General features: G+C 37.1%; 1 protein-coding gene across 1 annotated transcript; it reads right to left on the bottom strand.

The window, feature by feature from the left end:
- Positions 1–742: 742 nt before the first annotated feature.
- Positions 743–12,044, bottom strand: TMEM179 (transmembrane protein 179). Its single transcript, XM_032210686.1, has 4 exons — positions 11,743–12,044; positions 6,942–7,079; positions 2,614–2,692; positions 743–922 (listed from the first exon to the last, which is right to left on the bottom strand). Exons 1-4 carry the CDS (start codon positions 12,042–12,044, stop codon positions 743–745), a joined length of 699 nt encoding a protein of 232 aa, XP_032066577.1.
- Between the last annotated feature and the right edge of the window lie 1,732 nt (positions 12,045–13,776).

Consider the following 13,776-nt stretch of genomic DNA (forward strand, 5'->3'; position numbering starts at 1 on the left):
ACTCCTACTGAGGTATATACTTAACATGAGTGTGTAAGTTTCCATGGATTTATCTATTCCATGGATTTTATCTATATCATGGAAACATTAAATTCCCCCTTTTGACATTATATTTAATAAATACCCAATCATTCCATTTCCACCCTACTTTGAGAGGAAAAGTCACATCATTTGGATAAATACATGGTTAGATATCAATGTGGATTGCTCATATCATGCAGAACATCATTTCTGAAAGGAAGTGGAGTTCAGTTAAGCAGATGGATCAAAATTATGTCTTCAAACATCTAAAAAAAACTCACAGAAATGGCATTTTTAGGTAAGTAAACAAATCCACACAGTGGCAGTCCGAAATTTAGTTCAAGCATATATGACATGTCTACTTGCAGCTTCATATCATGTTTTGTCCGTGTGAATTGGTTTTCCTAAATTAATCCTGAGAAATTAATGTGATATCACAGGTTATTCAATAGAAAGAAGTTGCACAGATAGTTGAAAATCACAAAGCACTGAACAATTAAAGGAATCATAAATTGTGATTCAGGTAACTGTGAGAGCTATAGTTATATTTTAACAGGGATATTCTATGGACAATATCTATTTAACAGAATGCTAAATTCCAGATTCCATTTTTTTCCCTTAAAGGTTTTCTAGGCATGCCAATTCAATTTCTATCTTTACCTCCAGCTAAGACCCATAATACACAACCCACAATCTGCTATGCAGTGAGGCTTATTAGATATTAGATTATGCCACTTTTTTCTTCCTGAAAAGAAGTTCGTGATGAAGATCGTCCCAACAAAAATTCCTTCTCATGAATCAGGCTATCCAAGAGGTCCTCCTGCCGATAATTATGATAAACCTTCAAAAAGGCCAATATTGTAATTCCTAACCAAGTCAGCCAGGCAGCCCAGAGGCCAAACTAGAAACAAAAAAGAGAAAGAGATAATGAGAATACTTTAAATATATAAATGTATACCTTTCCAAAAATTATACCCTCTAAAACTGTTAACTCCTACAATCCTAAATTATTGGAATTGCAGTTTCACAATATATATATATATAGACCACCATATGGAGAAAAGTGAATCTAATACAATGTGCATTTCAGTACATTTTCCCCAAGAACATTCAGCTTAATAATAGTTAATGTTGAATATTTTCTCTATTCACAGTAGCCATAGACTACAATTTGTCAAAACTAATGTCTGTGTTGATACAATATGTTAGACTTAATTCAAACAACATTAATGTAATATTTTTTAAATTCTGTAACATCTTTAAAAGACCATTTCAGTAAGTGTATTTTCCTAACCCAAGATCTCAAAAATGTATGAGAATGATTTTTTCAGTAAATGTTCAAAGAGGTATTTATAGATATTTGTTATATTGAAAGCAAAGCTTTTAAAATATCCAAACAATACCCATGCATTTTTATTATGCTTGCAGTTCAACTACAACTATAGAAAATTGATATATACATTTTAAATGATGCAGTCAACTGATGAAGAGCAATAGTGAAGCTCATAGGATATTACCAGGACATGGTAATATTCTCTATATTATGCTTGAATACAGTTGATGAAACATCTGAAAATTACTGTATGTAGCCATCAAGTTCTATTTCAACTTTCTGAATAACCCACTTTATATAACATCTCAGAGTACAACTGCACATGTCTTATATTACTAAAAGGAATCCAATCCAGGTTGGCATCACATATTCAGCCTTTATATTTCTTAGTCTAGTCCATCACAATCTTACCTTTCCTAGGAATCTCAAGAATGTCATCTAAGAACCAATACACATATAACAGTATTCCATGTAATAGAATAGACCAGGAGTGCAAATAAATAGAATCTCATTTTCATTTTTCTTGAAGATTTATTCTTGCTGTATTTATGTCTAGGTATGCAGTTTCCAAATAAAAATAACTATGCTATCATCTTAGGGTAGGCTAAAATATGCATTTCCATAATTTCATGACTACAGCATTCACAGAATCACAGAGCTGGAAAACTAATTAGAGATTATCAATTCCAATTCTGTGTTTAACATAGAGTCTGCAACTACAGCTGTTGGATATCTACACAGCTTTTTCTTCAATATAGCTAATGAAGTAGAGGCCATCATCTTCCAAGTTCCACTGTTCAATTGCTCATTGTTAGGAAGCTTCTCTCCGTATTTAGCCAAAATTAGCTTCCTTACAATTTCTATCCTCTGGTTCCAATTATCTTCTCCAAAGTAATAAAGCTCTAATGTGTTCCATCTTCCAAAGTTGACAGGTGGTAATAACATCTGTCCCTTAGTTTTCTCTTCTGCATAATGTCCAACCATTTCTCCCAGAATTTGGCTTCCACCATTTTTTCCATCTTAATTCATCTTTGGATATGCTCAAGATCAACTAGTTTATGTGAATGAACCATGTCATATCTATTATTACAGACAGAAATGTTGTTTCGGATGAAATACAGTGCTAGTCATCCAGTGCAGAGTGAAACAATGTTGAGTGTGACATTTTTGAACTGATTCTAGATAGCATTTAGGTAAGAAGACATTTCGTGACATTTGAAGTCTTTCTAAAGTTCTGTGAACAAAGAGGCTTAACTTACCTGTGTGATGGCAAACTGGTCATAGAATGATGAGTTTTCTAAATTCAGTTCAAGATCTATATCTTGTAATTCTTCACAACTAAAAGGAGAAGGCATTTTGGATGAAAGAGAAGGGAAGGAAAAGTAACTCAGTAGTTATAAATTATCTTTCATAGAATCCATCCTCTATATCACTAACTTCCTAAATCACTCTCACGCACACGGCTTCTCTCTCAAACACACATACCACATTCACAGAGTACATGACAACTGATGATATGTCTTATTATCACACAATCTTGTGGCTGTCTTTGAAACACAGATAAACGTTCGTATTACAATCTCTTTCAAGTGTTTCAATGAACCAGTCACAACTAATTGTAGTGTTATTGCAGTCAAGAAATAATAGAGAAAAAGGTCAACATGTCAATGTCTTCGCCAACATTTTGTCAACTGTTCCCATTCTGGCCATTTTCCTGAAGATTATAAAATGAGACAAGCTGATGTAGGTTTCGGCTAAATTGGTGTCATCTCAAACTACATTCTTACTTTGCCAGGACTTCTCCTTGTATGTCCTTTAAAAAGGGGTCACACAGCCAGTTAAACTGTTGCAAAAGACTCATATTATGGGATTTTTTCTGAAGACTCAATTGCACAGCAGTCCATCACTGCATATAAACCATGGAAGGAAAACTTGTTCAGCAGAACTTTCTGTTTTGTTAATTCCCTGTTTCTGTGCAAAATTTCTAGTGTGGTCATCTGCAAAGATTATGCCAGAGTCGAACAGTTTCATCTAGTGACTAGCCTTTCATTGTGTCAGGCACAATGAAAGACTAGATGGAACTTTGCTGTAAACCTGAAAGATTCCTTTTAAAGTTCTTCTTCAGATGAATGTTCCTCTAGGAAAAATTCAGCAAAGAATAAGTATATAATATTGTATAATTACAATAAATAAACTGAGTAAATAAATTCAAATAAAAGTTTGCAGATAATTGTCAGCAATGGTAAAATTAGAAAGACCACCAAATCAAGGGTTGCTAATATTGCAAAAATTGGTAATCTACTAATTATAATTAGGTATTGTTAAATCAATAAAATAATAAGATATTTCCAGAAACCACATATTGCATTTTCAGTGCACAGGATCTATTGCAGTCTTGCAATTGAAGCATTTACTTAAGAGATTGTGTACAACTGTAATGAGAGGTCAAGCCTCAATGACAAAATGATTTGCACAGAAAAATCTCAGGGTGAAAAACAGCCTGAATCTGGGACTTTGGAAATTGCTACAAGTTAGTATAGACAACAATGAGCCAAATGATGACATGCTATGTCAGAAATAAATTTCAATAGTCCTATCGGCTGCAGCTACTATTTTCTCTCTACTGTTTTGGCATTGCAGGGATGCAATGATAGCCCATCAATGACAGGATATTTATCATTGGTCTGTGCATGTACTATTTTCTCTCTACTGTTTTGGCATTGCAGGGACGCAATGATAGCCCATCAATGACAGGATATTTATCATTGGTCTGTGCATGGGTATCTATTGGAGGAAGTGTGGGAGGACAGGGTTGGTGTCATTATCCATGTTGCAGATTTTGACCCTTCCATGTCAATATACATTCTATTTCATTGGCCACATACTATACCATACAGAAGCTTTACCTCTACCCTCCAATAATCTCCATAGCTGATTTTTGTAAGGGCCTAGGATTTCTAAGTACTGTACAATTTAAAAGCCACACAAGCCTTGTTTCCAAGAACATAAGTATATCATGTTTATACAGTATGTATTGCATCAACAAAAAAGGCCTCCAGATTCTAAATTTAAGATCCATACACAAGTCCTTTGAACAATATCTCTCCAATCATCCCACCTATATGAAAGTGCCCTCTTTGGCATCATGCCAAGGACTTTCAACCACACTGAAACGAAGCTGCTGATCTTCAGAAGAAGATAATATTTGCATGTTTTATTTCCAATATTCCTTGCAAAATTCAATCAAAAATAAAGTCTGCATATAGATTGTTTTCTGTTTTCATTTTTAATAAGTATCTTGGATTTTTACTTGGCAAATCATAGGGTTTGAGATTCTCGAAATCATATTCTCTCTTTCTTATCTTTCTAATAGTATCAATCACCTTGGAGGCTTAACTAAATATTTAATTATCTGGTTAGATTTTTTTTAAAACCCCAAGAAAATATTTTAACCAAATATTCAAATAATCATGGCAGTCCTAAATAAAACACTCACTGATGGCATATACAACATATGGCAAGGCAAAATGTAAAATCAGTGCTTTAATCATTATAAGACATAAAATCTCACTACATACCGTACTTATTATCTGCAAGATTTCTATTAAATCACACAACTCATTTAATCCCTTTATACTCATTTTCAAATTAACCCCATAGTGATGGAGAACATTTATTTAATATGAATATATTTAATGTGCAGTATGGAAATTTACACACATCTGATTTCAGTAGAAATTTCCTTGGGCCAATTCAGTCATGTGAACAACTGAATATGTTTAGCTTAACTCAATGCAGTATCAGTGAATATTTTTGTTCACCATAATGCCATATTCATCTCCCATGTTCTTAAATTCATTTTAAGATTTCAGAAGAAACTAGTGGATCTCAGCTACATATAATTTGCAATGTTCTAAATATGGCAAGAAAAACTTTATCATTTTGGAGTACAATGATTTCACGCTCCAAGATTTTCCAGAAAGATATGCAGAGGTATTTTTATTTATACAGTTATCAAATCCTCTTATTATTTATTTATTATTTATTTATTATGTATGTATTTATTTATTATTTATTTATTTGTTATTTGATTTCTGTAACTGCCCATCTCAAGCAAATGACTCTTATGCATATTAGGCTTGCGCCAGGCAGCCATTCAGTGTAGTATTTCAATAGGGATGATGCTATTCCCCATGATGTGTCACAAACATAAGACTCACTATATCAAACCACTCTCTATAGCACACTGGAAGTGAACTCTGTGAATACATGGGTATCCTCCTTTAGTTGTTGGAGTGGAGAGTCCTGAAGCAATGCAAAGCAATTCTTTTGCTTTTCAGAACCAAAGAGCAATATTTGCATGGCAAAGAAGCTTTAAACACAATTCTAGACTGCTTCAAACACAGTTCTAGGCTGCATAAACAGAGGGATAGAATCAAGATCACGTGAAGTGTTAATACCACTTTATAATGCCTTGGTAAGGCCACACTTGGAATACTGCATCCTGTTTTGGTCACCACCATGTAAAAAAAAGATGTTGAGACACTAGAAAGCAGAGAAGAGCAACAAAGATAACTAGGGGACCGGAGGCTAAAACATATGAAGAACGGTTGCAGCAACTGGGTATGTTTAGTTTAATGAAAAGAAGGGCTAGGGGTGACATGATAGCAGTGTTCCAATATCTCAGGGGCTGCTACAAAGAAGAGGGAGTCAAGCTATTCTCCAAAACACCTGAGGGTAGGACAAGAAGCAATGGGTGGAAACTAATCAGGAAGAGAAGCAACTTAGAACTAAGGAAACATTCTCCTAATAGTTAGAACAATGAATCAGTGGAACAACCTGCCTCCAGAAGTTGTGGGTGCTCCATCACTGGAAATTTTTAAGAAGAGATTGGATAACCACTTGTCTGAAGTGGTGTATGGTTTCCTGCGTAAGCAGGGGTTGGATAGAAGACCTCCAAGGTTTCTTCCAACTCTGTTATTCTATTCTATTCTACTCTATTCTATTCTAAACCATAATCTGCACTAAGTATCATTAAAAACAAAGCAGCCCTTCAAAATTTTGCGTAACCCTAGTCCATCTCCAATTTTTTAAATGGCATTTGGCTATACTGTGGTGCATACTGAACTCCAACTTCTGAAAATTATATTGAATTATAATTCAATCACTTATTTATATACTATCATCATTTATACCATTTTTTCTAAAAGCTAACAAAAGGGCACACAATAATAAAATATAAGTAGTAAATTCTACATTTTAGCTGGATATAGGTACTCTAGTATTTCGGCTACATGCAGTAGCTGTGCTCACCTTTGGTTCCACCATACTTGAATCATGGAATACAAATAATTTATTTTTAAGTATAGCGACCAACTGAAAAAGAATTGTGTAACCCTTTTCTATGTAATAGAAACCCTGGACCCTAAGAACACGATGACAAAATGGTGAAATCTCTTATGTAACTATTCTTGCTTTAATAAATCTCCAAATCATAAAGCTCCTTACTTGTTTTCCTTGTTTTGCTATCTACATATATGTGCTATTTCCCATTTCTCCATACCGATGTATCATGTTCAATACTCACCTATTTGGCATGCTTCCTTTTTCAGTAATAGCATCACACCACATGTTAAACCCAACAGTCACAATAGTGCTGGCAATAAAGATGACAAAAACCACCAAGGAGCTAATCAGAAGATTCAGGAATGCATAAAAGAAAGAGCTGCAATGAAAATTGAAGATTGGGGAGAAGAAAAAGAAAAATATTTAATCAGTAACACAAACAATAACTCTTGAATTACATGCAATGCTGGAATCAAAGGAAAGGAAAGGAATGTACTCCACATCTAGGCTCACATTTCCCTACAGGTCTACTTCCTTCTGATTTCTCCAAACCTTCTCTGGCTTGAGCCATTTTTCTAACTTGGCAATAGTCAGACACAAGATATCTCTCTCCTCAGGATGGAATACCACAAACAAAAACAATATTGAGTTTTTCACATTCTCTCTTGAATGTCCACCTGAAGTTTTTTTTCCCTGATCCCAATCAATTCTTCAGACTTTGATTTTCCCAAGCTCTTATGGCCTCTCCTCCTATCTAGATTGACAAATCAGAGTCAGGTTTTCCTTTCAGTCCTTCCTGTCTGAGACTTTTGAGATGGGATTTCGTCCCTATCCCTACCATAATGAAGACAATCTATTTAACCACCAGCATGGATTGACTCTAGAACCTCACATGATCCTTCCTATTTCTGGTCGCAGTAGGTAGAAGATGACATTTTTAATTATTATCTCATGGAGAAGGGTTAACAATTACAGGTACATACATGAAATGTTGTATCCAGATAGTTCTAATCATTTGGCAAGCCATAAGGAACAATTTCAATGACTAGCAGAAAGAAAAACTTTAAAAAGTACCCTGTTTCCCTGAAAATAAATCCTCCCCGAAAATATTGCAACACAGCATCAGCCATGAGATGAACATGCTCACTGCCTCATGTACCTCAAAAATAATAAAACCTTCCCAAAATAAGGCCAAGTGCTTATTTTGGGAGTGAACATTTTTTCGGGAAAACATGATATGAACAAATAGAAGAGTTTGGTACTCAAAAGTAACTATAAATATTATCTTGCAAACATTACTGCCTGAATGCAATAACAAAAAAAACTTAATGTTTCTCATCACCTGCATTACTCTACTCAATACAGTCAGAAAGCTTCTGAAATTGGTTTAAAAACCTGAATATGTTCATATGATGACAACTGGCTTTTAATGTAAGTCCTGGTGCTAAACCGTTTAAATGAAATGCCACACATAATCTCCTGAATGTAATGTGGAGCTCATAGTACTATCATAATAGATATGTATCTCCAGAAAACACCTCCACAGAGGATATGGAGCTGTCTGAAGTTATTTACTCATGAACACATCATGAGGGGATTCCTCCACAAGGGAGAGGGGAATCCTAAATCCTTAAAGGAAACATATTTGGGATAGGTAGAGTCCCCCTTCCGATTCTGAAAAGAAAAGGAGTCCTTTTAACCTTCTCCTCATAGAACTGAAAAGCAGAACTTCTCATGAGTAGCAACCCTGCATAGACCTCTCTGATTGGCTGCAGCGTATCTCAAATGGTGTTCTGATGTTAAATTTCGAAGATTTTGAAAATTATATTCACTGCTGCTATAATGTATTATAATGCATTATATGGAGAAGGCCTAAATATTATTTCTAGGCTTGCTGAGTTTCAGATTTGATTTGAGAATGGTGTCTTAAAGTCTAAAGAGGGTTTTATGGAAGTCCTTGTAGTCAGTTATGTAAGGTTCCCCTCGCACATATGTGCTAGTCATTCCTGACTCTAGGGGGCAGTGCTCATCTCCGTTTCAAAGCTGAAGAGCCAGCGCTGTCTGAAGACCTCTCCGTGATCATGTGGCCAGCATGACTAAATGCCGAAGACACATAGAATGCTGTTACTTTTCCACGAAGGTCGTCCCTATTTTTCTACTTGCATTTTTACGTGCTTTTGAACTGCTAGGTTGACAGAAGCTGGGACAAATAACGGGGGCTCACTCCTTTACATGGCGCTAGGGATTCAAACCGCCAAACTGTCAACCTTGCTGATCAACAAGCTCAGCCACTGAGCCAACGCGTTCCTATGTAAATTACAGTAGACCATTTTAAATGCAGAATGGTCTGTAACAATTGGAAAAAGTAATCCTAGCTGCAGAATTTTGCTGTTTTAGAATGAATAAACATGCACAAAATATGCATCACAGGGATACATAGAAAAATGCAGCTGCTTTAATGAGTTGCAGACATTTTGGAACTGAAATGAATCACTGCAGCATCCAGAATGCTTCTGATCCTCAGGTGCAGCAGATCCTATGATAATTTTTTATATTCTGATATTTTATTTTATGTTTATGAAATCTGCTAAACCAAAAACTTCCTCTCCCCTTTCTTTGATCAAGTCATAATAAAGCAGTCTTAAATAACTTTGTAATATAATATCAGCAAATTATATAGAAAGACATCTCCACAGAGATCAAAACAGTATTTGTTCTACAAATGTGCTTAGCTGAACATGTCTGTTTAGCCCACACTAAAATAGTACATATTGTCTCTTTTGGTTTCTGCTCATCATTCTGCTTTGGGTTAATCTGGATGCTAATTTTAAGAAAATAAAATCTCCAAATCACATCTCCTCTTTAAAAAATATTCATTTCTTTCTTCTTCTCCACAAGGTCTGAAAAATTCCATAGTGCACCTTAACACAATCTTTATATCTGAGGAAACTTTCATGCCTGAGATGTGAGATTTTCTTCTATATGTGAAAAATGCTTTCTACTTGAATGGAAAGGATATGTAAAGACAAGACTCATAGGTGATTTCAAAACTGCAAAGTAATGGTCTGAAAGTATGGTAAAAAGAAGTATATGAAATACATACTATATATACATCCTCAGAACTAGAAAATTCAGGAGAGTAAATAGCCGTACCATTATGGAACATGGAAGTTAAAGCAGCTCATTGATGGTAAGAAAAAAGCTAGACCAAATGGAGAAAAAATGTTTGCAATGATGTAGGTCTTCAATAGCTGTCACATAAAATTACAATAATGAACTATGCACAAAGCACATTGACGAGCTGCCTGGAATCACGCCTACTTTTCCATTGAATAGACAATGCCAACATAAATTTTCTAAATGGTCTGATTGACTTTTATAGCAGTAGAGTAACAAAGGATATGATGGGATGAATTCAGTACAATGGAAACTTTTAGGAAAATTTATGAAAGTATTAACCAAAATCTTGTATCTCCAGATCTATTGTACTACAATTTCCAGCATCTCATACATCTTTTTTTTTTAGCAGATTTTTTAAATTATTTTTTTCAGCATCTCATACATCTAACACAGGGCTGTCATACTCATGGCCCACAGGCTGGATGTGTCATGCACTGGCCACACCCATACCCAGTTTAGCGAAGGGGGAAAAGTCATGATATGTCATGTCACAATGCTGTGACAACGCGAGTTTGACATTCCTGAGCTAATACATCCATAGGTACCCAACTGGGAGACGAAAGGTCTAACTAGAATGAATCACTTATCTTTAGTCATGCAAATGCTTTTGATTTGTTTAGCTTCTTGGTAGGTAAGTATTCTATTACTGGTTTTGCAGGTAATCTCTATGGAACAATCGGCAATTGAGGTTTGACGTTAAGGTGATGCTGAAAAAGGCCAATTTATGACTGTTCATCATAGCTGTGCTATCTCAGCATCCCCACAATCACGATTATGATTCAGGTAATTGATAACTGGTTTACAATTGCAACAGTCACAATGTCCTGTAGTCATTTGTGAACGTCACTGCCAGCATCTGACAAGCAAAGGCAATGGGAAAGCCATCAGGAGGCTGCAAAAGGCAATCATATGACCAAGGGACACTGTAAACCACATGGGATTCACCCAACAATGGCAACTGGGACTGCTACCATTGCCATTATAAGTTGGTGTGGCTACATGACATCATGCTTTATGACTATGTTACTTAGCAATACAATTCCCGGTCTCGATTAAGAGAAATCTGTATTTATGCATTCATTTGGACATTTAAAATGTATATTTAAATAGCTTTCAGATGTTTTATCCATCTGTTTGGTTGACCTTGCCTGTTATATTATGGGGTCATCTTATGCAGCCACAATTCAAAGTAAATCCCATTAATCAAGGAACTTGGTCAAGTTTTACAGTTGCACAACAATTAAACAATGAGTATAGGCTACCCTTTCCATCAGGATACTCTCCAGATTGGATTTACCATAGCTGGTAAAGAAGGCCAGTAAATGACAGCAGAGAGATACACAGAAAATGATGCCATCAAGTAGTTGGCTGGATTTATGAAGTTCCAAAATGGTACGCCTACCCCAGTTGCCTGGATTACACCTCTCACAAACACTACTCTAAATGACAGGGTTGTTCAATATTATGGGAGGTAGTGTCCACTGCAATCCAAGAGCTCCAGATTATAGAATCTTCCCATCCCAGATTAGTCATTGCTTATTTGACCATAGTTTAGTTGATAAACCCCAACTTCGTTGTGAGATAACACAATGAAGAACTGTAAACAGGGGTAGCTAATCTCTGGGTCAGTGTGTTGTAGGAACCAAGCCGGCCAGAAGAACAAGCGAAATCCCCCACCCCAGGGAAATCAACTTTTGAAAAATCCTATTTGTCCCTTGGAGCCCCAGGCATTGCATCTGCTGTGGCCCCAAGAGTAGATCTTCCCCCCTTTCTTTTCAGTCCCCTTCTTCGCCTCCCCCGACCTCTCAACAAGCAGCAACCCCTTCGCTTCGGTTCCCGGGCCAGGTGGAGGCAAGACTTACTCCTCGTGGCCTTTGCAAAGGAAAAAGAGGGTCCTCCAGGCCTGCACTGCGGCGAGAAGAAGGGAGAGGAGGCCGGCGAAGAGGCTGAACCGGCAGGCGGACTCGGGTCCCCACTCCTGAACCGTGAAGCGCTGCCGCTCGGCCGTCAGGTTGGCGTTGAGCCACATGCCCTCGGTGAAGAGCAGGCAGCGGCCGTGGAAGTCGTTGCTGTTCTCCGATAGCGGCACCACCACGATGAAGCTGAAAAGGAAGGCGAGGAAGTAGCAGATGCACTGGGCGAAGAGGAAATTGCTCAGCGCCATGATCGCCCGCCTGCCGCAGACCGAAGCGCCGGCAGCCCAGAAAGAAGGAGCGAGCCCGAGGATGCGCAATGAGAAGCGCGCCTACGCCTTTTCCCGCAACTGCCCTCCCAACCCCCGCGCCTCCAAGGGGAGGGGAGGGGAGCGGCACCTGCCAAATCTGGTTATAGTGCGGTTTCTCCCGGGTGTCAGTCTCACTGATAGACGTTTTAACTCTTGCCTAAATAGGGCCGGGGACTAACCTGGGGCCTTCGAGATGAGTTTTAATATATCAGTTTTACCTCCGAAATACTATTTCACAATGCAGTAATCCAAGTAATCAATTCTCTGGGCATGCAAAAAATACCCAACCTCCTCCCCAATGTTTTGAAAGTATCAAGGTACTGAAATCTAAATGGTAAAAATCAATGACTGAATTCCATGATTCTTTTAGTTAATACAAAGTCTAACTCAGTCATTTGTACATGTCTTTTGTCCATGAATCTTAGGATACATGAGTTGGCTGTAATAAATAGCATGCTATTGTAGCTGTATAGTACAGACTGTGACCCATGAAGCCAGCACTAGCTAATATTGTCTGATCTAGAAAACTAAGTGGGGTCAGTCCTGTGTAGTATTGGATGGAATTCACCTTGGAAATCCTGATGTGTAGAGTAGACTAGGAAAATAACATTAAGGTGATCTCTCAGAACACAGCCATGGCAAATGATTTGTGTATTATGCCAAGAAAACTCTCTGGATGTGTCCCTGTAATTTTCCAAACTTTTATTTTCTTTAATATGCCACAGAATTCTTCATCTTGCTGAAAGAAATGTACACAGCTGTCTCTCTAACTCCTAAGTAGTGGTGCTTAAAGTTGAAACATTAATAATTGGGTGGGGAACCTTTAATTGTATAGAAACTGTGGGCACTACAATCTACTACATTTTTCAGTTCTGGTGCTTTTCTCAGGTCATTTCTTTATTTATTTACACAAGAGGATAACACCTTTGATACCTGTGCTTTCGGGTTAAAAAGGATTCCTCTAATTTCATTTTACAACTTACATCCCAAACATCTGTATGATATAAATTATACAGGAACCCCAGTTCCTGTATAATTCTCATATTGGCAGTGTATCTCCCTCTCTCCCTCTCTCTCTCCCTCTCTCTTTCCCTCTCCCTCTCTCCCTTTCCCTCTCCCTCCCCACCCCCTCTGTCTGTGTGTGTGTGTGTGTGTGTGTTTGCATGTTTGTGCGATTTAATACTGTGAGACATCATTTGTCCAACTTTGACCAGACATTGGTCCACTAACATTGGTCCAATTGCTTCAAAGTGTTTTCTGTAATTGATCAGCAATCAGATTCTTGTGGAGTGCATTGGTTTTCCCCAAGGGGCCATCTCTTGCCATATGTTTCTACCAATCTTGCTCTCCTTTTATAAAGCAGTAAAGACTTGGTAGATATGCCTAGGGCATTGAGTGTGTGAGACACCCTATTTCTTGGATATTTTAGCTTCTATTGATTTGATATCATCTTCAACTGCTATGAACTTTAATTTTTCTATTGTTGCTCTATTGATTTAAGTTTATTTTAATTTTGTTTGCCATCCAGAGTCACCTATTAAGATGGGAATCCATACAAATTGATTAAATACCGTATATACTCGAGTATAGGCCGACCCGAATATAAGCCGAGGCACCTAATTTTACCACAAAAAACTGGAAAAGTTATTGACTTGAGTATAAGTCTAGGGTG

Source organism: Thamnophis elegans, chromosome 1 (genome assembly GCF_009769535.1).
Source record: "Thamnophis elegans isolate rThaEle1 chromosome 1, rThaEle1.pri, whole genome shotgun sequence".
Lineage (NCBI taxonomy): Eukaryota > Metazoa > Chordata > Lepidosauria > Squamata > Colubridae > Thamnophis > Thamnophis elegans.

Bases quoted from the DNA above. Each gene is read 5' to 3' on its own strand.
- TMEM179 (XM_032210686.1), bottom strand. From the start codon at position 12,044: ATGGCGCTGAGCAATTTCCTCTTCGCCCAGTGCATCTGCTACTTCCTC. The intron at 7,080-11,742 runs GTAAGTCTTGCC...TTTTCATTGCAG, and splicing joins CTTTGCAAAGGCCACGAGGA to CTCTTTCTTTTATGCATTCC. The intron at 2,693-6,941 runs GTGAGTATTGAA...TTCTCCTTTTAG, and splicing joins AAAGGAAGCATGCCAAATAG to TTGTGAAGAATTACAAGATA.